The following is a 22,655-nucleotide window of genomic DNA, read 5'->3' as shown; positions in this document are numbered from 1 at the left end:
CACCCTCCGCTCTGCAGTACACCTGTTGTAAGGTCAGAGAGTGCTACCCACAAGCTTCTGTGTGTTTGTGTCAGGGGGATCATGTGAAGGGGTCAAAGGACGCGGGTGGGGGGCAGAGAACACCACAGAGTGGGTGGTGATGAAAAGGGGGCAGAGGCCACTGCTATCGGGGGGGGGGGGGTTGCAGAGGAACAGAGGACGCTACAATGCCTGGGGGTGATGATGTGAAGAGGGCAGAGGACTCCCGCTATAGGGGTGCAGAGGACATTACTGTGGAGGGGGCAGAGGACACTGGTGTGGGACTGGGAAGAGGAGTGATGTGAAGGGGGGGGGGGGAAGAGGGCACTGCTGTTACACACCATGTGTTCTTCGTGCCATTGTTTTATTGAGGGATTGATAGTTACTTATTTATATATTTTATTAAAAAGGCACCGCCCCTCTGGGGATCCTTGATTCCTTCCAGGTAGATCTCAACCCCTGAAAGGTTGCCCACCACTGGTCTAGAGAACTTTTAGCATGCCATGTCATTCCTCTTCTGAGTTTAATAATCTTGTAATGCCTCGTACACACAATCAGGCTTTTGCCTGACCAAACCCACATCGGAATCACGGCGGAATTCCATCGGAGGAAAAGAGAACATGTTCTCTTTGTGAACTCCAATGGAAATCCTCTGAATTTCCAATGGAAAAACTCAGATGGGCATACACACGGTTGGAATTTCCGATGGAAAAAGTCCTTCTGACTTTTTCAGCGGAAATTCCGATCGTGTGTACGAGGCATAAGGCCTCATCTATATTTTCGGATGTTCCACAAAGCAGCTTGGAAAACCAGGTCAACATGAGTAACGTGTGTTGAATTGATTCAGCGGTTGGTTATTTTGGACTCTTAGAATCGTTATCTGGGTATGATTACACATCTTTCTCAACTCAGAGCAGACCTGGAGACCCCAACCATTTGTTCTATAGTTTTAGAAATCTGGTAGGTCACATTTTAAGTGAATTTACTGTTAACATATTTTTTAATATAAAGATGGAAATGTAGGTTGGCTTGTAAGGATATAATAGTACAGTAGCTTTCAGCAGTGGTTTTCAACCTTTCAAGTGCCGTGACCCCTAAAATTTCCCAAGTTGTGGGGACCCCTAACAGTAAAATTATGTTCATAGCGTGGGTTGTCAGCACCCGGGGTAAGACAAGTAATTTGCACCCCTAACCCACGGACATTTAGCGCTTCCTGAGTCCCTTCCACTCGTACGTTATTAAAACCCCTTATTTTACATTTTAGGATGTACCACTATTTCTCTTTGTTCTCCTTTCTTTCCCTTTTATCTCTTTCTATGCTAATTTATTTTCCCCGAACCCTCTCTCTAGCTGTCTTTCTTGTTCTTTCTCTTATTTCTCTCCCTTTTTCTTTTTTCCTCCCCCTCTTTTACTCTCCCTTCCATGTATTCTCTATTTTAATTCCTTCTCTTACTCCTTGGTGGGGGTGGGGGGGTAGGATGAGTGGCAGGGAGCTGGGTTAAGTGGCAGTGCTGGTGGGGGGATGGGATGAGTGGCAATGCTGGTGGGGGGAGTGTTCTTATCAGCCAACTTAGAACTGTAGTGGGGACTTTTAATGGCAACTATGATCACAGGTAGTGTCACTCACTGTGTCTCCGGCTTTACTGTGTCTCCTTTTTGGTGTCTCGTAGCAGTGACCCCTGTGCCGAAATCAGGAGATAGGGTCTCCTCCAGCTCCTCCCACTTCACATTCTTCACCAGTCAGCTGACCTCTAGTCTCTGCCCCCCAGCCATGCCGTAAACTGAATGGGTGGCTGCGAAGAGGCTGAGTGGGCAGCTGTGGGCTCCAGGGGCAGCCCTGCTGGGTGGCCGTGAAAAGGCTGGGAGAGCAGTGTGGGCTTCAGGAACAGCCCAGGATTCTGTGACCCCTGGCAAATCATCATTTGACCCCCGAGGGGGTCCCGACCCCCAGGTTGAGAACCACTGGTTTAGAGCTTCAGCACTGAGTGCAATGCCCTACCCTAAGCTGCATCAAGCCGTCCCTCCTTGTACACTTGACACTAACATTTCACATAACACCAACACTAACCTATTTGTAACCTGTCCTTTAACTTTAAAACCGACCCTCCCTTGTGACCCTTACAGTAGTCCTGCATACTTCATGGAAAGATATCAGGATCCCATCATGAGAATCTACTCTTCCAACATGATGACTATGTGGGGAGCAGTCCTGCCATAAAGAGTCCAGCCAGGAACACTGTTTCAATTGTTTTTTTTTTTTTTGGGGTTCCCTTGAAAAAACATTCTTATACGTGTGACCAAACTGATCTTAGAGTGGGTATATGTGCACATTTATCTGTAGGTCAGGGCATTATGTTGCTCCTCCTTAGGTATTTGCTCCTGGGTGTAATACCCTGTGACTTGCATTAAAAATGTAATCATCATGATGTATAATCAGGACTTTGTTTTCTTGTTCCAGGTCGCAACTATCTCAAATGTCCTGAATATAACCCAGATGACCAGGTTAGTGTTTCCTATTAAAATGTCCTCACCAAGCCAAGAAAATCTGATGCATGTTAGTTGGCTTTAATTATTTGTCAGACTCTGACCTGGAACAAGGAGATCGGGAAAGTCAAAGGGAAATCAAAACTCTGGAATGCTTGTTTCATGTCAGTGACTGACAAAAGTAGTGAAACCCTTGGATCAGGATGACAGTAAGGAAGAAATCTTTTTACAAAGATAGGAAAGTAATGGCAGCCTCTATGTGTCCTCAATAGGGCAGCAGAGTGGCTCAGTTTGAATCCTGGTGAGGACACTATCTGCATGGTGTTTCCATCCTTGTGTGAGTTTCCCCTAGGTACTCCAATTTCTTTCCACAATTCACAGACATGGCTGTAGGTTAATTGGCTCCTTTCCAAACTGGCCCTAGCATGTATTTGTGTGTATGTATGCATGTTGTGATAGGGATGTTAGATTGTAAACTCCTTGATAGCAGATATACAGGGGCAGATCCACAAAGATCTGCACGGGCGCAGCGTATCTAAGATACGCTACGCCGCCGTAACTTACTTGGCTTTGGTTTAAATCCTCAACGAATTTGCGACGTAAGTTACGGCGGCGTAGTGTATCTCTCGCGACGTAAGGGCGCGGAATTCAAATGCAGCGGGTAGGGGGCGTGTTTCATTTAAATGAAGCGCGTCCCCGCGCCTAACGAACTGCGCATGCGCCGTCCCTAAAATTTCCCGCCGTGCATTGCGCTAAATGACGTCGCAAGGACGTCATTGGTTTTGACGTGAACGTAAATGGCGTCCAGCCCCATTCACGGACGACTTACGCAAACGATGTAAAATTTTCAAAATTAGACGCGGGAACGACGGCCATACTTAACATTGAGTACGCCACCAGATAGCAGCTTTAACTATACGCCGGAAAAAGTCGAACGGAAACGACGTAAAAAAATGCAACGGCCGCGCGTACGTTCGTGGATCGTCGGAAATAGCTCATTTGCGTACTCGACGTGGATTACGACAGGAACGCCACCTAGCGGACGTCGAAAAATTGCATCTTAGATCCGACGGCGTACAAAGACGTACGCCTGACGGATCTAACCCAGATGCCGTCGTATCTTGTTTTGAGGATTCAAAACAAAGATACGACGCAGGAATTTTTAAATTTCACCGGCGTATCAGTAGATGCGTCAGCGTAAATTCTTTGTGGATCTGCCCCACAGTATGTAAAGTGCTGCATAAATTGCAGTTGAAAATTCTAAACATACAGTACAAATACCTGTAATAGTAAGTAGGTTTCCCATATCCAGTCCAACTCTAGCACAAACTTATTATTTGATTTTGGTTAAAATAGGGAGGAACTCAGGTTTTTATTGCAGTTTGTATCCTTGTCAAAGAGATTTCACCTCACTTCCTGTCTTGGTGTGCACACAGGAAGTAAGGAGTGCCTAACAGTGTGGGCAGAGACAGATGTATGTACAGCTTCTGAGATATCAGTAAAAATATAAATCTATTTTTTTTTTCCATCTTTATTTTGTCAGTGTCCAGAAAATGACCATCCCGGCCCTCTTGTCTGGTAGAGATGCCCTGGTGAGGTCGCAGACAGGATCTGGTAAGTCGTAACATATACATAAGGAGTGACACAGTTGGGAAGAAATTAATATATGAACTTTTTAGCAGTTTTAGAAAATCTTAGCGGCTGCAGATTGAAATGGAAAGGTTGTTTTTAATGACGTTTTAGAGCAAAATAATTTGTGTAGCGATTACATGTGTAATTTCTTATTTTTAGCCAAGTGGAGTTCAATTTCAATTGATCTTATGCTCCTGATCAATTAGAAAACGTATAGTTTAGTCCTTAAACACTTAAGCCCCGAACCATGTTGTTGCTAAATGACCGGGCCACTTTTTGCAATTTGGCACTGCGTCGCTTTAACTTACAATTGCGCGGTCGTGCGACGTGGCTCCCAAACAAAATTGACGTCCTTTTTTTCACACAAATAGAGCTTTCGTTTGGTGGTATTTGATCACCTCTGCGTTTTTTTTTTTTCTTTTTGCACTATAAACAAAAATAGAGTGATAATTTGGAAAAAAATTCAATATTTTTTACTTTTTGCTATAATAAATATCCCCAAAAAAGATATAAACATTTTTTTCTCAGTTTAGGCTGATACGTATTCTTCTACATATTTTTTGTAAAAAAATCGTAATAATCGATCTTTGCATTTGCAAAACGCTCTCAAACCAAGTTACTCTCAAACCAAGGTTTTACTGTATCAGGAATTGATAAAGCTTTTCTGGATTCTTTGCTATATAGTGTTAGCAGCTCATTGATTGTTTTCACTTGCTTGAAACTGGTCTTTAAAGCGGAGGTCCAGCTGAAATTCATTATTTTTTTTAAGTCAGCAGCTACAAACACTGTAGCTGCTGACTTTAATAAGCACACTTACCTGTCCATGGTGCCCGCGATGTCGGCAGCCCAAGGCCGATCAAACCATCGGATCGGGTCCCGGCACCGACATTCGAAGTAAGGGAAACGGGCTTCACTGCCCATTTCCTACTACGCATGTGTGAGTCGCGCGGCGCTTTGTGAATGGCCCAGCTGTCTTCTGCGATACACACATGCGCACCCAAATGTCCCAGAAGACAACTCGAGGAGGAGAAGAATGAAGACTACTGCGGAATAAGAAGTGGCATATTAGGAGGATCTGCCTAGCAACAGCCATTTCTGGTAAGTATAAAAATGTATTTCCTTGTTTCATTTTTTTTTCACACATTTTTTTCGGGTGCCTTTTTGTCCAAAATGTTTTTTTTTGGGTGAACCTCCCGCTTTAATATTTACTTGTAACAGTCGCTCATCAAACAAAAATTTAGTAACTTTTAGTGCAAATTATGTATAAAAGACAGGTACACTTTAATGGAAACAGCATGGCTAAAAATATATATATGGATTTTCTTCATAGGGAAGACTTTAGCTTATGGTGTTCCACTTGTACAGTCACTTCAAGCAGCAACCACTAAAATACAGGTAAGTGTATTCTGAACAAAGCCCCTATAATTATATAAAAAAATGTAAAAAAATGTTCTATGAAGTTTACAGCTAGGGAGTACACCGATCAAGTGTTCATTAAAGGCAAAAAAATTTTTTTTTAAATAACAAACATGTTATACTTGCCTCCTCTGTGCAGTGGTTGTGCACAGAGCAGTCTGGATCCTCCTCTTCTCGGGTCCCCCACTGGCAGTCCTGGCCCCTCCCTCCTGCCCCCAGAGCAAACCGCTTGCTATGGGGGCACCCAAGAAGACTCACTCCTGAGCCGCTTCTCTGCGTGTCCATTTACAAACAGCCTTGGCTTGGCCCCACTCCATTCTCTCTTGTCTATGGCCCACTGGCTGTGATTGACCACCCATTTTTTCTGGTGAATGAACACGGAACAATGTGTAGTACGTCACTCCGTCACTTTCCCCAGCTGCTGTGGCCAAGGAAGAAGCTAATGGAGCATGCTACATTGGCTTCAGCGGAAGGCAGGGGAGACATCAAGGGTCTAATAGACCCCTGATGTCTCAATAAAAAAAACCTGAATCAGCAAAATTCCATCACATACGGTGTGATAGCAATACAGAAATAGAGCTGTAAAATATATATATACCCGTATTTTCGGGCATATAAGGCGACCCCCTAATTCGTAATTTTACAGTTTTTTAAAGATTATTTCCCTGTATTCACCGTATAAGCCGACCCCCCCTTCCGATGCTTCATATTTCTTTCTTCTGGAGCCATATTCTTCTTCATTCTTGCTGAAGCTGAAGCCAATCACTGCAAGTGATGTATTCTACTAATGAATACAAAGCCTGCTTGGATTGGCAGAGGCTGTAACATCATCAGCCCACGCCTCTCTGACTCTCAAAGCCAATCCGAGCGGCTACTGTATGTAGGCACTCGGATTGGCAGAGGTTGTTACCCCAATCCGAGCAGGCTCTATTCATTTGAATACATCGCTCACCGGGATTGGCTAATCGGTATATACTGTATGTAGCCAAAGCTATATACAGTATTAACGCACATCCAGCAGGCATCCGAGCAGATGACCCGGCGTATAAGACGCCCCCTGCTTTTTGGCCAGTTTTTTTTAAGTGTAAAAGTTAGTCTTATGCGCCAGAAAATACAGTATATATATATATATATATATATATATATATATATATATATGTATGTTATATATATATGTGTGTGTGTGTAAATATGTATGTGTGTATGTATGTGTGTGTATATATATATATATATATATATATATATATATAAAATAAAATACACACACATAAGAACATAAACGCATCCAGCTGATGCACCTACATACAATAAAGATGATTGCGCTACTTGTTGCATATCGCAGCGAACATCAGCGAAAAAGCAATAATTCTAGAGCCATTTTTAATAAATAACTGTAAACTGATAAATCTCTTAGACCTCGTACACACGATCAGAATTTCCGATGGAAAAAGTCAGACGGACTTTTTCCATTGGAAATTCCGACCGTGTGTATGCCCCATTGCAGTACACTCGGCTCGGCTCTAGGCTGCGGCGGGCGGAGCCAAGCGTGGCCGAGTGCGCAGTACACTCGGCTCTAGGCTGCGGCGCTCAGAGACAGCGGGGATCGGCGTATATCGCGCACCCATGATTTTCGCCTGATTTTAAGGGGAAAAAAGTGCACGTTATACGCCAAAAAATACGGTACTCTTTGGAAGGTTTATCTAATCTTCAGGCCTAAAATGTACATTTTAAAATGTGGGCAAAAGTGGTATTTGTTAAAAGACTACTAAAAAATTATTATATAATGAGTTTTTTGTTTTAAGACTTTTTTTTGTATTAGAATCCTGTATTATAGATTAAGATTATATTCTAGAAAACTGCTAATGTTTTTTTACTTCCTCTGTAACAGCGCAGCGACGGACCTTATGCCCTTGTTTTAGTCCCCACAAGAGAGGTAAGGAGAGGTTTCTTTATGGCTTGGGGGTTTGACCGTGGTGAGGTGCATTCTGGGTAGAGCGTACAAATAGCAGGCTCTTTAATATTGCATATTGCATTAATTTATAAATGTTTCTGTGGCTGAATGCCCCGTAATGACAGCTGGAAAGCTGAATTGGTTTTGTTTTGTCATTTTTCTGCTTCATAGCTGGCTCTGCAGAGTTTCACCACCATTCAGAAGCTGCTTAAGGTCAGTATACTCCGTGTCCATTTACATCTCCTCTAATCTGACTGCTACCTGTACAATCAGATTGTATGATATACAAAGCTCTGCTTGAGCTGTACAAACATGGACTGAGTCCCATTAGATCGAATCCACTTAGAAAAACCGAGATAATTGAAATTGAGCGTTTTTTGAACTTTCCCATTATTATCGTGAAATAAGAATATTCCTGCAAAATTGGGACTTTATGGCAAAATTCATTGGCATCAACAGAGAATTAAGGTTATTATGTGTGGTTGTGACATTGGCCTTAAAGGTCACTGGCGACTGGACAGTGAAACGGGAAACAGACTGATGAGCTCACCTCGCTGTCACTTTGCTCTCCCCTTCTATCAGCATGTTTCTTTGAGCACTGCAGCACAACTAATGCCTGCTTGGGCTGCTTCTCCCTCCCTCATTCTTAGGCTTCATTTCCATGGACGTTTTTAAAGCCACTTTTCTGAGCTTTTTTTGCAGCTTAAAAAACGGCTCTCCATGTTAGTCTATGGCTTCATGCCCACCATGACTTTTTTGAGCTGTAGATGGCTGAGCCGTTTTTAAACTGCAACAAAAAAAACAGGACCAGTGCGTTCTGAAGCTCCAGCCTTAGAGCTGTAAAAACGCCAGACATTAAACGCGCAAAAACGCTAAAAACCGCGCAAAAACGCTAAAAACCGCTGCGTTTTTGAGCTCCAGCTCAAAAAAAACATGGACAGGCGTTTTTAAGCTGTAAAAAAGACTAAAAAAAGTGGCTGTAAAACCGTCCATGGAAATGAAGCCTAAGCTTTGCTGTACAGGGTAGGCTGATGACGGGTCAAATTCAGGTACTTACATTTGCATATATAAAAAAATACATTGAACAGTCAATTAATGAATACAGAGTTGTATTAGTTTGTGTCTTTTATATCTGCATGGAGTTTAGCATTAAGCTAACCCATTAACCACTTAAGACCCGGACCTTTATGCAGGTAAAGGACCTGGCCAGTTTTTGCGATTCGGCACTGCGTCGCTTTAACTGACAATTGCGCGGTAATGCGACGTGGCTCCCAAACAAAATTGGCGACCTTTTTTTCCCCACAAATAGAGCTTTCTTTTGGTGGTATTTGATCACCTCTGCGGTTTTTATTTTTTGCGCTATAAACAAAAATAGAGCGACAATTTTGAAAAAAATGCAATATTTTTTACTTTTTGCTATAATAAATATCCGCCAAAAATGTATAAAAAAACTTTTTTTTCTCAGTTTAGGCCGATACGTATTCTTCCACCTATTTTTGGTAAAAAAAAATCGCAATAAGCGTTTATCGATTGGTTTGTGCAAAATTTATAGCGTTTACAAAATAGGGGATAGTTTTATTGCATTTTTATTAATTTTTTTTTTTTTACTACTAATGGCGGCTGGATTTTTTTGGATATTTTTGTTGTTATTCTGTCTCTCACTGTTAACCACTTGCTTACTGGGCACATATACCCCCCAAATAACAAAAAAACCTGGGGAATGCCCAGGGAAAAACCAAGCCTACTTACCGACCAGCTAGCAGAACAACCAATTAACCTGTCTACAGTATGCGTTAAAAACAGGGGATTTGTCCGCACGCATTTGCAAACGCATGCGTGAGCCACAGAGCCGCGCCAAGGCACCCTGTAATCTGTGGTCCTAACACTAAACAATGAGCGTCCCCACAGTGGTGGCACATACATTTTAATGGATAGATAGGGGCAGGTGGACTGAAGGGGAGCCACCCCTCCTTAAAGGTACAAGAGCACACCAAACACCCAGCATGTAGCACATATACCCCCCTCCTGCCCAGGTGAAATTTCAGCTTCCGGCACTGTGTCGCTTTAACTGACAATTGCGTGGTCGTGCGACGTGGCTCCCAAACAAAATTTACGCTTTTTTTTCCCCCACAAGTAGAGCTTTCTTTTGGTGGTATTTTATCACCTCTGCGGTTTTTATTTTTTGTACTATAAACAAAAAAAAGCGACAATTTTGAAAAAAAAATTCAATATTTTTTACTTACTGCTATAATAAATAGCTCAATTAAAAAAAAAAAAATCTCAGTTTAGGCCGATACGTATTCTTCTACATATTTTTGGTAAAAAAAAATCGCAATAAGCGACTGGTTTGCGCAAAAGTTATAGCGCCTACAAAATAGGGGACAGAATTATTATTTTTTATTATTATTTTTTTTACTAGTAATGGCAGCGATCTGCGATTTTTTTATTGGGACTGCGATATTATGGCGGACACATCGGACACTTTTGACACATTTTTGGCACCATTCACATTTATACAGCGAACAGTGCTATAAATATGCACTAACTACTGTATAAATGTGACTGGCAGGGAAGGGGTTAACACTAGGGGGTGAGGAAGGGGTTAAATGTGTACCCTGCATAGTGTTTCTAACTGTGGGGGAAGGGGACTGACTGGGGGAGGTGACCGATCTGTGTCCCTATGTACAAGGGACACCGATCGGTCTCCTCTCTCCCTGACAGGACGTGGATCTGTGTGTTTACACACTCAGATCCACGTCCTTGTCTGTGTAACCGCTGATCGCGGGTGCCTGGCGGACATCGCGGCCGCCAGGCACGCGCATCGGCATCTCAGTGATGCAGCGGGCGCGTCGCGCTCCCCCCAGTGACCAGAGGCCGTATATAGATGGACTCACGGAAATTTAGATCCACACTGCGGCCGTATAAAGTCGTATGGCCGTCAGGAAGTGGTTAAAATAAACCTACCAATAAAATTATAGACTGATCATTTCTTTGTCAGTGGGCAAACGTCCAAAATCAGCAGGGGATCAAATACTTTTTTGCCTCACTGTACATAGCCCAATGAATACATGCTGGCATGCACAAATGCACTGTGATACACAGCCGACCGGAAATGGTGCCAAACGGCCTTTATAAGTGAGCCAGGAACTAATCCAAGCCAGGAGCGAAACGCGTCAAGGAAGGTTGGTGCCCTGGTGGAGACATTGTTGTATGCAGTCATTTTGTGGACTACTAATAAATACGGCAAGAGTACTGAAGAGTAGAGTACAGCTGATAACATTACTTCTTTCAAAAATATGAAAAAATGTTATTTCTTATAAACACTAGTAGTTGTTGATGCTGTAAATGTTTAGAAACACATCCAGCCATTTTTGGACACAATCTATTGACTTTTTACGCGATGACTTGAATGCGTTGTCAAAACCTTTTGTTTTTTGCCGTTTTTAGCCATTCAGCTGGATTGTACCGGGAGTTTTAATGGGAGGAGAGAAGAGGAAATCAGAAAAGGCCAGGTAACAAGCTTTGAACGGGCATTTCAAGTGTATATTTGCTGGTACCCTGCACCCCTATACTATTGCACTTAATCCATCATGACTGTCCTGCCCCATTGTGCAGATACAATAGTTGGTACCTGAGGGTATTGCTGCTCTGCCCTCCCTCTGGTGCCAGTCACAATACCAGGTGCAGTCTGGTACTTTATGTCTATACATGCTGGTTTCATGGCTGGCATTAGAGAGGAAATACATTTCCTATATCACCATCAAGTTAGGAGGACAAACAGAGCCATTTATATTACTGTGTTATTTTTTTTAGGTTACGAAAGGGGATAAACATCCTGATCTCTACTCCGGGGAGGCTCGTCGATCATATCAAGTCAACTAAGAGCATTCATTTTACTCTCGTCCGATGGCTCATAGTGGATGAAGCTGACAGGTGATTGGTCATTGCTTTATCTTTATAAAAATAACAGTTTCCTTCTATTATCATCCTTAAAGGGGTTGTAAAGGTACAATATATTTTCCCTAAATAGCTTCCTTTACCTTAGTGCAGTCCTCCTTCACTTGCCTCATCCTTCGATTTTGCTTTTAAATGTCCTACTCGCCGATACCGAATACCGATACTTTTTTTTAATGTCATGTGACAGTGGCTTTTTTTTTTTTTTTTTACAGTGATTTTTATTTATTTTTTACTATATATTTTTATTTTTTACAGTGATATATTTTTTTTTGGGGGGGGGGGGTGTGTGGGTGTCAGTGTTTTTTTTTTTTTTTTTTTTATATTATTATTTACATTTTATTTTTTTAATTATTTATTGCAATTTATTTTAATCAGCCCTGTTGGGGGGCTTTGGTGTGATATCAGGGGTCTGACATTTCCCCCTTTAAGACAGAGAAAGGGACTAGGGATACAGATTCCCCTGTCCCTTTCTCAGCAGCCTCAGCTGCGCTGAAAATGAATGGAGAGAAGACAGCTGCTTCTCTTCATTCATAAACTGAAACATTGTAATCACAGTTTACGATGAGTGAGTGAAAAACGTATATAGTGCAGCACATGCGAACTGAATCGCCAGTTTCAGTTATGTGAATGGACAGAGTCAGTGATCACTGACTGTTAATTCGAAACAGTAAGGAGCCGGATTTACCGGCTCCTACCATCGCTCTCCATCCTGACAGTTCCAGGGGGTGGAGGAGTACGGAGGGGGAGAGAAACACAGAGGGAAACACGGAGGGAGATGCAAACACCGAGGGGGACACGGAGGGAGACGCAAACACAGAGGGAAACACGGAGGGAGACGCAAACACCGAGGGGGACACGGAGGGAGACGCAAACACCGAGGGGAACACGGAGGGAGACGCAAACACCGAGGGGGACACGGAGGGAGACGCAAACACAGAGGGGAACACGGAGGGAGAGAGACTGCAGCAAAATGGAGGGGGGCTGGAGGAGGACACGGGACAGTCAGCGGTGATCGTGTGTGGGGGAGTTACAAGCACCGATCACCGCTGATTTAAAGCAGCTGAAAGCCAGGGGGGGGGGGGTGAAGAGAGAAGCGGAGAAACAAATTTTAAATCTATACAGTGGTAATCGGTGCTTGTAACTTCCCCACGCACTGATCACCGATGACTGTAAAAAGTATCGGGAGCATTTGCCCGAGTACAAGTACTCTGGCAAATGCTTGGTATCGGTCCCGATACCGATACTAGTATCGGTATCAGGACAACCCTAGTCCTTATTTCTTCTGAGAAATTTTCACTTCCTGTTCTTCTGTCTGTAACTAAACACAGTAATGCGAGGCTTTCTCCCTGGTGTGGAGTGTTGTGCTCGCCCCCTCCCTTTGGACTTTAGGAGATTCAGGACGCCAACTAACACACAGCTCCTTTCTCTATCTGCAACGTAGAGAGCGTCCTGACTCTCCTGTAGTCCAAGGGAGGGGGCGAGCACAACACTCCACACCAGGGAGAAAGCCTCGTATTACTGTGTGGAGTTACAGACAGAAGAACAGGAAGTGAGCATTTCTCAGAAGAAATAAGGACTTTTTAAAGCAAAATGGAAGGATGAGGTAAGTGAAGGAGGACTGCACTAAGGTAAAGGAAGCTATTTAGGAAAAAAAACAAAAAACGGCTAGATTCAGGTAGGGGGACGTAATTTTGTGCTATTTACGCTACGCCTCCGCAACTTAGACGGGCAAGTGCAGTATTCACAAAGCACTTGCTCCGTAAGTTGCGGAGGCGTAGCGTAAATCAGCCGGTGTAAGCACGCCGAATTCAAATTGAGAAGAGGTGGGCGTGTTTTATGTAAATAAAGCATGACCCCACGTAAATGACGTCTTTAACGAACAAAGAAATTGGCTTTATATATGGTCTTGATCGGTTGCCTACTACCATTTTTTTTTGTTGAATTGTGTTTCTCCAGGAAGATGCTATGCATGACATTTTAATGACCCTCATACTTTTTGCAGAATCCTGGACCTGGGATTTCAGAAAGACGTCACCACCATTTTGAACGCCCTCAACTCTCAGAGCCAACAACGACAGAACGTGTTGCTCTCCGCCACCCTGAGCCAAGGTTTCAGCCATTTTTGGTCTCCCACGTTTATAGGGGTATTGTTCATGTTCAGATGGGTGATTTTAATCCATGTATGGGCACTGTGGTTGTACAGAAGTTGATCTCCCTTTCACCTTCTGTACAATTGTCCTGCTGATAATTTTCCTCTTCTGCAGCATTGATCTGCGTATTCTGATGGTGGGGAAGTCTCCCTGCTGTGACACAATGGGGGGTGGATTCCCCCATCTACCTCAAGTATGTGCGTGGGGGGTATCGGGTCAGTTTTTCTTAATTCAACCCACTGTTTGAATGAAAAAAACTCGCCGATCTTTGGCACGCTTAGGGGTAAAATTAAAACCAAGAGCTCTTTATATAGCTGACCACAGATTTTTAGAGAGGTTTGAAAGTGGAGACACAGTCCAACTTGCCCTTAGGGCTAGCAGATCTGGAGAGCACAGATTTTCATTGCAGGGGGAGAGAGGATAGTGTAAGCGTTGACTTATCAAAGGGAAACAATACTGAAGAGTTGACTAACATGTCTGACCATAGGTGTGCCAGGTATGCATGGGCACACCCTAATCACTACATGATTACCACTACAGCCCGGGCTTCCCCCTGTGTGACTCCACTGTGTTCAATTTAAACCGAAGCATAGTAAACAGTGTTTACTATGCTTCAGTTTATGAATGAAGGGGAAACCGCTCAGCACAGAGCACTTCCCATTCATTCACTGTCCCGAGAAAGGCATGTGTATTTTGAGCTTTCGGTGTACACCTTAAGGCAGCATTCGTACTACAGCTTTTTTAATCGTGGGCAGATCTGCCCGCGATTTGACAGCGCTGATGTGTGAATGACAAAATGCGGTCCTCACATTTGAGATGCCATTCATTTCAATGACATCTCAAATCGCGGTGCGATTGTCTGGCGATAAAACGTGCTGCAGTCACGGCATCGCGGGACGCATGGTGCCTCAAAGTCGCCCAAAAAGGAGCTGTGTGGTTTGCCGCGATTGTAGCATGTTTTCTTGTTTTATCGTGATTCAAAACGCTGTAGTGTAAATGCAGACTAATTCAGTAGGCTACGCACACTTATGTGTATGACCTTTCTTTTCATCCAATGACAGTAGACCGGAGGCATTTGTGGGCACTCATATAGCTAGATTCAGGTAGCCGGGCGCATCTTTGAGGCGGTGTAGCGTATCGTATTTACGCTACGCCGCCGTAAGTCAGAGAGGCAAGTGCTGTATTCACAAAGCACTTGCCTCCTAAGTTACGGCGGCGTAGCGTAAATGGGGCCGGCGTAAGCGCGCCTAATTCAAATGAGGATGAGGGGGGCGTGTTTTATGTAAATGATTGGTGACTCGACGTGATTGACGTCCGTCCGTGTATATCTCCCAGTGTGCATTGCTCCAAAGTACGCCGCAAGGACGTATTGGTTTCGACGTGAGCGTAAATTACGTCCAGCCTCATTCACGGACGACTTACGCAAACAACGTAAACATTTCAAATTTTGACACGGGAAACGACGGCCATACTTAACATTGACTAGGCCACCTAGGGGGCAGCTTTATCTTTACGCCGGCGTACCTCTTACGAAAACGGCGTATCTTTACTGTGACGGGCAAGCGTACGTTCGTGAATCGGTGTATCTAGTCATTTGCATATTCTACGCCGAACTCAACGGAAGCGCCACCTAGCGGCCAGCGTAAATATTGCACCCTAAGATACGACGGCGTAGGAGACTTACGCCGCTCGTATCTTTGCCTAATTTAAGCGTATCTGGTTTCCAGAATACGCTTAAATTTAGGACGACGCAGATTCAGAGTTACGTCGGCGTATCTACTGATACGCCGGCGTAAAGCTACCTGAATCTAGCTAATAGACATGAGATTGTTGCTAGATCTAGTTAAGTCGGCCTGGATTGAGTGACTGTAGTCCTGTGCCTATGGAGGCCTTAAAGGAAATGTGTAGGCTTTTAACCCCTTCACACCGACAAAACGTAAATATGTGGCCTTCGGCTTGAAGGGGTTGTACCGGGGTGATGCATGCAGCTGCTCACCCGTTTTTTTAGAGCCGATGGTCGGCTTTCTTGTGGTAACAACCGATTTGGCTACGAAGCCACTCAGTTGTTATCACAAGCAGGGGGAGTGGCCTTCCACGGCTCACCCGGACTCTCCTGTCCCACCAGGAGGCCCGAGCGACCAGCTGGAACTTCTGCCGGCTGGCTGGAGACCTGAACGAAGCCAGAATCGGCTTTGATCGTGTCTCGGATCTAGTAACCTGGAAGCGATTTCCCGACATCACTTCAGGTTTACAAAAGACTTAAAGGTGCCAAATTGAAAGAAATTTCAGTATTTAAATCTGCCAAACTTGGCATTTTTAATGCTTTTAAGTGCTAAGGAGGGATTTGGCAGCGATTTTGACGCGACTTGAAGCAATGCCTGTGTAATTTTGAGGTCTAGGGACCTCAAGTCACCTCAAGGTCAGACCAAAGTAGTGCAGGGACTACTTTGAAGTTGCACAGATATTAATGGTACTCATTGAAACTCATGTAGTACGACTTGTCATGCAACTTTGCAGTCCCAAGTCGCAGGGCAAGATCTAAAAGTGTGAAAGGGGCCTAAACAGTGCACAAACCACACATGTGAGGTATTGCCGCGTGCATTAGAGCGAGAGCAATAATTCTAGCCCCAGACCTCCTCTGTAACTCTAAACTAGTAACCTGTAGAAATCGCCTATGGAGATCTTTAAGTACCGTAGTTTGTTGGCATTCCACTCTTGTGCGCAATTTTAAAGCATGACATGTTCGGTATCTATTTACTCGGCATAACATCAACTTTCACATTATACAAAAAAAATTGGGCTTATTTTACTGTTTTTTTTTTTTTCTAATTCAAGAAAGTGCATTTCTTCCCCAAACAATTGCATTTTAAAAACCGCTGCGCAAATACAGTGTGAAATAAAGTATTGCAACAATCGCCATTTTTTTTCTAGGGTCTCTTTCTAGCAAAAAATACGGATTTTAATTTGTAAGCAACAAATGTCAGAAAAAGGCTCAGGCAGGAATGGGTTAATTGTGCTTTAAGATATACATGAGAATCTGGTAGAGCTGTGCATGGTAGCCAATCAGCTTTCCGAGTTTTATTGTCAAAGTGTAACTGAACAAGCTGACGTTAGATGCTGATTGGTTACTATGCACAGCTGCACCAGATTCTGATTCTTTGTATAATCTCTAATTGTAGGTATTATGTACAGCCTATGAGCAAAGCCATATTTGTTTACTGCATAAGGTGGGCTTGGCTTCCTGCTGAAGTGGGTCACTGTGTGACTCAGACTTTTAGACCCCTTTCACACTGGAGCGGTTTGCAGGCGCTATTGCGCTAAAAATAGCACCTGCAAACCGATCTGAAACCGAGGGCTTTCACACTGGAGCGGTGCGCTAGCAGGACCGCTCCAAAAGTCCTGCTAGCCACATCTTTGAAGTGGTGAAGGAGCGGTGTGTTTACTGCTCCTCCACCGCTTCTTCCTATTGAAAGCAATGGGAAACTGCGGCTATACCGCCGGCAATGCGCCTCTGCAAAGGCGCATTGCCGGCGGTATTAACCCTTTTTCGGCCGCTAGTGGGGAGTAAAACCGCACCGCTAGCGGCCGAATACCGCCGCAATTCCTAAAAATAGCGGCGCTTTACAGCCACCACACCTCCCGCCCCAGTGTGAAAGGGGCCTAAATGTGAAATGGAGCACCTAGCTGATTAAAAACAATGCACTCCCTGTGTACTTGATATCTTATTTCAGCAGTTGTTAAGCAAAAGCAAAGGAATTCTATTAAGCTACAGAGTGTGCCCTCTAGTGGTTAATCTGCACAAATCTATTTTAATACAAAAACAGAAAAGGTATAAAAGCAATCGATGGCTATCTAGGCAGACGCTTCTGTTTTCCAGACCAGGCTGATAGACCCCCGTATGTCAAACCTGTGAAATGAGAGCCCTTGCTAAGCAAATACTGAGAGCGTATATATACAAATAATGCTAATGCTACTTAACCACTTGCTTACTGGGCACATATACCCCCCTCCTGCCCAGGTGAAATTTCAGCTTTCGGCACTGCGTCGCTTTAACTAACAATTGCGCGGTCGTGCGACGTGGCTCCCAAACAAAATTGACGTCCTTTTTGCCCCACAAGTAGAGCTTTGATTTGGTGGTATTTGATCGCCTGTGCGGTTTTTATTTTTTGCGCTATAAACAAAAAAGTGCGACAATTTTGAAAAAAATACAATATTTTTTACTTCTTGCTATAATAAATATCCCAATTTGAAAAAAAAAAACCACATTTTTTTTCTCAGTTTAGGCCGATACGTATTATTCTACATATTTTTGGTAAAAAAAAAAAAAAATCGCAATAAGCGACTGGTTTGCGCAAAAGTTATAGCGCTTACAAAACAGGGGACAGAATTATTATTTTTTATTATTTTTTTTTTTTTACTAGAAATGGCGGCGATCTGCGATTTTTATTGGGACTGCGACGTTATGGCGGACACATCGGACACATTTTTGGCGCCATTCACAATTATACTGCGATCAGTGCTATAAATATGCACTAATTACAGTATAAATGTGACTGGCATTGAACACTAGGGGGTGAGGAAGGGGTTAAATATGTTTCCTATAAAGTGTTCTAACTGTAGGTGGAGGGGGGGTGACTGGGGGAGGTGACCGATCTGTGTCTCTATGTACAAGAGACACAGATCGGTCTCCCCTCCAGAGACAGCACCGCTGTCTCTGTGTAAAACGGCAATGAGAGATGATCTCATATGTTTACATATGAGATCATCTCTCATTGGCCGCACAGATCGCATCGCAAACGGCCACTCTGATTGGCCGTTCGCGGCGATCTGTAATTGGCTGTGTCCAAGGGACACGTCCAACACAGATTTTCCCCGCTGCGCGCTCTGACGTCCTGTTGGCTTTTGGGATCCGCGCTGTAGCCGCCAATTGACGGCAGGCGGATCCCAAGTGGTTAATAATGTAAAAATAGGAACCCCTATGCAAATATCTCAAAATGTCATAAATACCAAAAACTGTCATCAATGCGTCAAACATATATATATATAATCCCCCAATTGTGATCAACATAATTAATATCCTCTATGTAACGCAAAAATTCCATACATAACAATCCACATATAGTGAAAAAGCATCATATATCGAAAAAAATATAGAAAGTCCACTGTATCCGCATTCAATCCTTTAACATTTAATTTTCCCTTATAATCATTCCATCCACTGTGCTAAGTCTTCACCCAAAGAAAAAAAAATAAAAATAAATATATATATATATATAGAGATGGGATTGCTGCACATAAAACTATTTATTGAAAATATAAAATGCATTAACATATATACCGTGCATCTTTGATGTCAATTTATATTTTTATGTGCAGTAATTCCATCTCTTTTTTCTATATTTTGGCCCTTGGGAAGGCCAGATTGCTTATATATAATTTATATAATATAATATATAATTTGAATGTGCCACACTGGAATTATTAATTGTGTTAATCATTATTGGGGTTTGATGTATTGATCACAGTTTTGTTATTTATGGCATTATGAAATATTTGCTGAGGGGTTCTTTTATATATATATATATATATATATATATATATATATATATATATATATATATATATATATATATATATATATATATATATATATATATATATATATATATATATATATAGATATATATATATATATATAGATATAGATATAGATAGATAGATAGATTTAGTTAGGGAATATTTGAGTGCTGCACATTATTTTTATATATATGATCTTTCTATGTGTGACTCACAATTGGTATTGGCAGCTCTTGGGTTGTAGATTTTAGATTTGTTTTTCTGCACGCAGATTTATTTATTTTTTTATTTTTTTTTACGGCAGTTTTTATTTATTTTTTAATTGTTTTTTTTTTTTAACACTGAGAGCGAACCAATTACAGAATAAGCCAGAAGCTAGAAGTTGTCTAATTTAAAAGCCACCTGAACTGGCTGATTCATTTGCATTGTGCTTAGTAATCTGTATGCACAGCATGTATTTTAAATCGGCAAATATGGCTTCCTCTTTTGCATAGCGCTGTGCTTTGGTTTATTAATTGTCTCTTGTAACTCCATCAGTCATCTTCACTTGTAGTGAATAATTTACCATAGCTTGTCTTCTCTGCCTTTAGGTGTGGCCCGGCTGGCCGACATAAGTCTGCAAAACCCAGTGAATGTGACGGTCACAGAAGATTCACCTGCTGGTGTTAAAGAGGCAGCAAAACCCAAATCCACAGAGGCTGGTGATGACAGCGCCAGCTTTGCTTTGCCAGAGAATCTCCACCAGCACATTGTAGTAGTTCCCAGCAAGTTAAAGCTGGTCACATTGTCTGCATTTATTCTGGGGAAATGGAAGGTAAGATGTCGCCATGAAGTGGTCACATGATATAAGTGGCGTAGTTACCATTATCTATGCCTGGGCTAATGGATCATGAACATGGAAGTTTGCATTCTGGGCATTATATATGTTCGCATGTAAACGCAAATGCCAACGTTTCCTAGTGGGCATTCAGTACAGGACTATGGGCAGATTTATGCTCCAGCTGGGGCTTTGGGGTGCCGCAAATACATATATATATTTTATGCCGTACGCCCATAGGCCTGTAGTTATGTGTGTGTGCGCGAGCCCTGAAGGTAAAAGAGGGGCACCTGCAATGGTATCAGACTCCAGTCTGATGATTTCATTATTTTTAATGCCAAATATTTTTAGTTAGCGCCTCCCAATAAGGGAGACCATTCAATGCACACTGCTCTCTGGTCTCATTACCACACCTCACCTCATACTGCTCTGTAAGGCCCCTTTCACACTGGGGCGGGTAGTGCGGTGGCGGTAAAAAGGGACACTTGCCTGTCCGGCACCCCCGCGATGTCGGCAGCCAAGGCCGAGCAATCGTTCTTCTCTCGGCTGCCCCCGCCGCCATCCTCGGTGAGGGAATCAGGAAGTGAAGCGGTGCAGCTTCACTGTCCGGTTCCCTACTGCGCATGGAAGGTAAGATGTCGCCATGAAGTGGTCACATGATATAAGTGGCGTAGTTACCATTATCTATGCCTGGGTTAATGGATCATGAACATGGAAGTTTGCATTCTGGGCATTAAATATGTTCCCATGTAAACGCAAATGCCATAGTTTCCTAGTGGGCATTCAGTACAGGACTATGGGCAGATTTATGCTCCAGCTGGGGGTTCGGGGTGCCGCAAATACATATATATTTTATGATGTACGCCCATAGGCCTGTAGTTATGTGTGTGTGTGGCACCCCCGCGATGTCGGCAGCCGAGGCCGAGCAATCGTTCGTCTCCCGGCTGCCCCCGCCGCCATCCTCGGTGAGGGAATCAGGAAGTGAAGTGGTGCAGCTTCACTGTCCGGTTCCCTACTGCGCATGCGCGAGCGGCGTGGACCGTCCTCACTGGTCACTGCTCTCTCCTGGGAGCAGTGTGCTTCCCAGGAGACAGTGGGGGGGGGGGGGGGGGTGGAGTGGCGTGACAGGAGTCTATGTCCGGAAGTGGGTGCAAATATCTTAGACAGGCATCTGCACCCCCCTCCCCCTGAAAGGTGCCAAATGTGACACCGGTGGCTGGAACTTCGCTTTAAAGATATGGTGCAGATGGGTTATACCAAACAGTTATAAAGCATTTATGCATTCTGTTTGTTTGTCAAAGGGTGTTAATGTATTAATAAGCTTGTTTTTTGTATAATTTGTATATATATATATATATGTGTGTGTGTGTACAAGAGGGCAGCCATTGTTGCTCATTCCCTATGTAGACTCTGCTCCTATTGTGTCATGCCAATTATTTTATTTCTCTGTAAGTGTGAGAAAATCTTTGTGGATGGACACAACAAACATAATAATAATTGGTAACTAAAGCCCGTGTGATCTAGGCTGCCTAGGCAGGAAGCAGTTTTTTATTTTTAAGTCTGGCAGGTACTTCTTTGCTCTGAAATAATAATTTGTTTTGATCATGGGGACATGCGACCTATTAATTGATATGATATGTACGTTTCAATGATAGTTCTGTCCGTTTAATGATTTTTTTTTTATTATTATTTGATCACATTTTGCCCCTATTACAATCTGCCTCTGCTTTTATACATTGCTGGTGGCAGCTCATGGTATTTTTCTTGTTTTTTCTGCAGTGTGATAAGAAACCGAAGATGATCATATTCTTCCCAAGCTGCGATCTTGTGGGGTTCTATTATAAATTGCTTAGCAGTGTACTACCTATAGGGGGCAGCAAACCTGATTCCAGGACCTTCCTTCAGCTTCATGGGAACATGGAACAAGGGGTGAGTCCACGTCATTTATTTTTTTTCTCTCGTTATTAGATACAGACACTTTGTTGGTTTTAAATAAAGTTGATTATTACTTATTACAGGTATTTAAATAGTGCAAACAATTTACATAGCGCTTTGTACATTCACATCCTGTCCCTGCCCTTGTTTACAATCTAAGATCCCTAACTCACATTCATGCATATGCATTTTAGGGCCAATTTAAACAGGCACCAATTAACCTACCAGCATGTCTTTGGAGTGTGGGGGGGGGGGGGATTAGAGTACCTAGAAGAAACCCATGGAAGCCCAGAGAGAACATACAAACTCCATGCAGGCAGTGTCGTGGTTGGGATCCAAACCATTGATCTTGGTTCTACAAGTGCTAAACACTAAGGAAAATGCTTATCTTTTAAAAAGTATTGTCAGTCCCTTATATCATCAGTGGACCCACCCCCTACATATGGATGTAATGGTTTTTACCTGCCATCTCTGCCCATCTTTTGTATCACGACTAGCATCTCTGATCATCTCTTTTATCATGTCTGCAGTCTCTGACCATCTATTGTATCATGTCTACAAGCTCTGACCATCTCTTGTAATTATGTACAGTCTCTGACCATCTCTTGTATCATGTCTGCAGTTTCTGACCATCTCTTGTATCATGTCTGCCATTTCTGACCATCTCTTGTATCATGTCCGCCATTTCTGACCATCTCTTGTATCATGTCTGCAGTTT

General features: G+C 43.0%; 1 protein-coding gene across 2 annotated transcripts in view; it reads left to right on the top strand.

Annotated features, from left to right (window-relative positions):
- The window catches only part of DDX31 (DEAD-box helicase 31), a 126,127-nt gene that overhangs the window by 7,522 nt on the left and 95,950 nt on the right, over window positions 1-22,655 (top strand). For both annotated transcript variants that reach the window (XM_040324423.1, XM_040324422.1), the window contains exons 4-13: window positions 2,477-2,520; window positions 4,046-4,116; window positions 5,465-5,529; window positions 7,439-7,483; window positions 7,673-7,714; window positions 10,949-11,013; window positions 11,315-11,434; window positions 13,461-13,567; window positions 19,776-19,999; window positions 21,782-21,931. In XM_040324423.1, the coding sequence (XP_040180357.1) occupies window positions 2,477-2,520; window positions 4,046-4,116; window positions 5,465-5,529; window positions 7,439-7,483; window positions 7,673-7,714; window positions 10,949-11,013; window positions 11,315-11,434; window positions 13,461-13,567; window positions 19,776-19,999; window positions 21,782-21,931 (933 nt within the window). The remainder of the gene's footprint in view (window positions 1-2,476; window positions 2,521-4,045; window positions 4,117-5,464; window positions 5,530-7,438; window positions 7,484-7,672; window positions 7,715-10,948; window positions 11,014-11,314; window positions 11,435-13,460; window positions 13,568-19,775; window positions 20,000-21,781; window positions 21,932-22,655) is intronic.

This window comes from Rana temporaria, chromosome 9 (assembly GCF_905171775.1).
Source record: "Rana temporaria chromosome 9, aRanTem1.1, whole genome shotgun sequence".
Classification (NCBI taxonomy): domain Eukaryota; kingdom Metazoa; phylum Chordata; class Amphibia; order Anura; family Ranidae; genus Rana; species Rana temporaria.
This window is presented reverse-complemented; position numbering and strand designations above follow the sequence as displayed.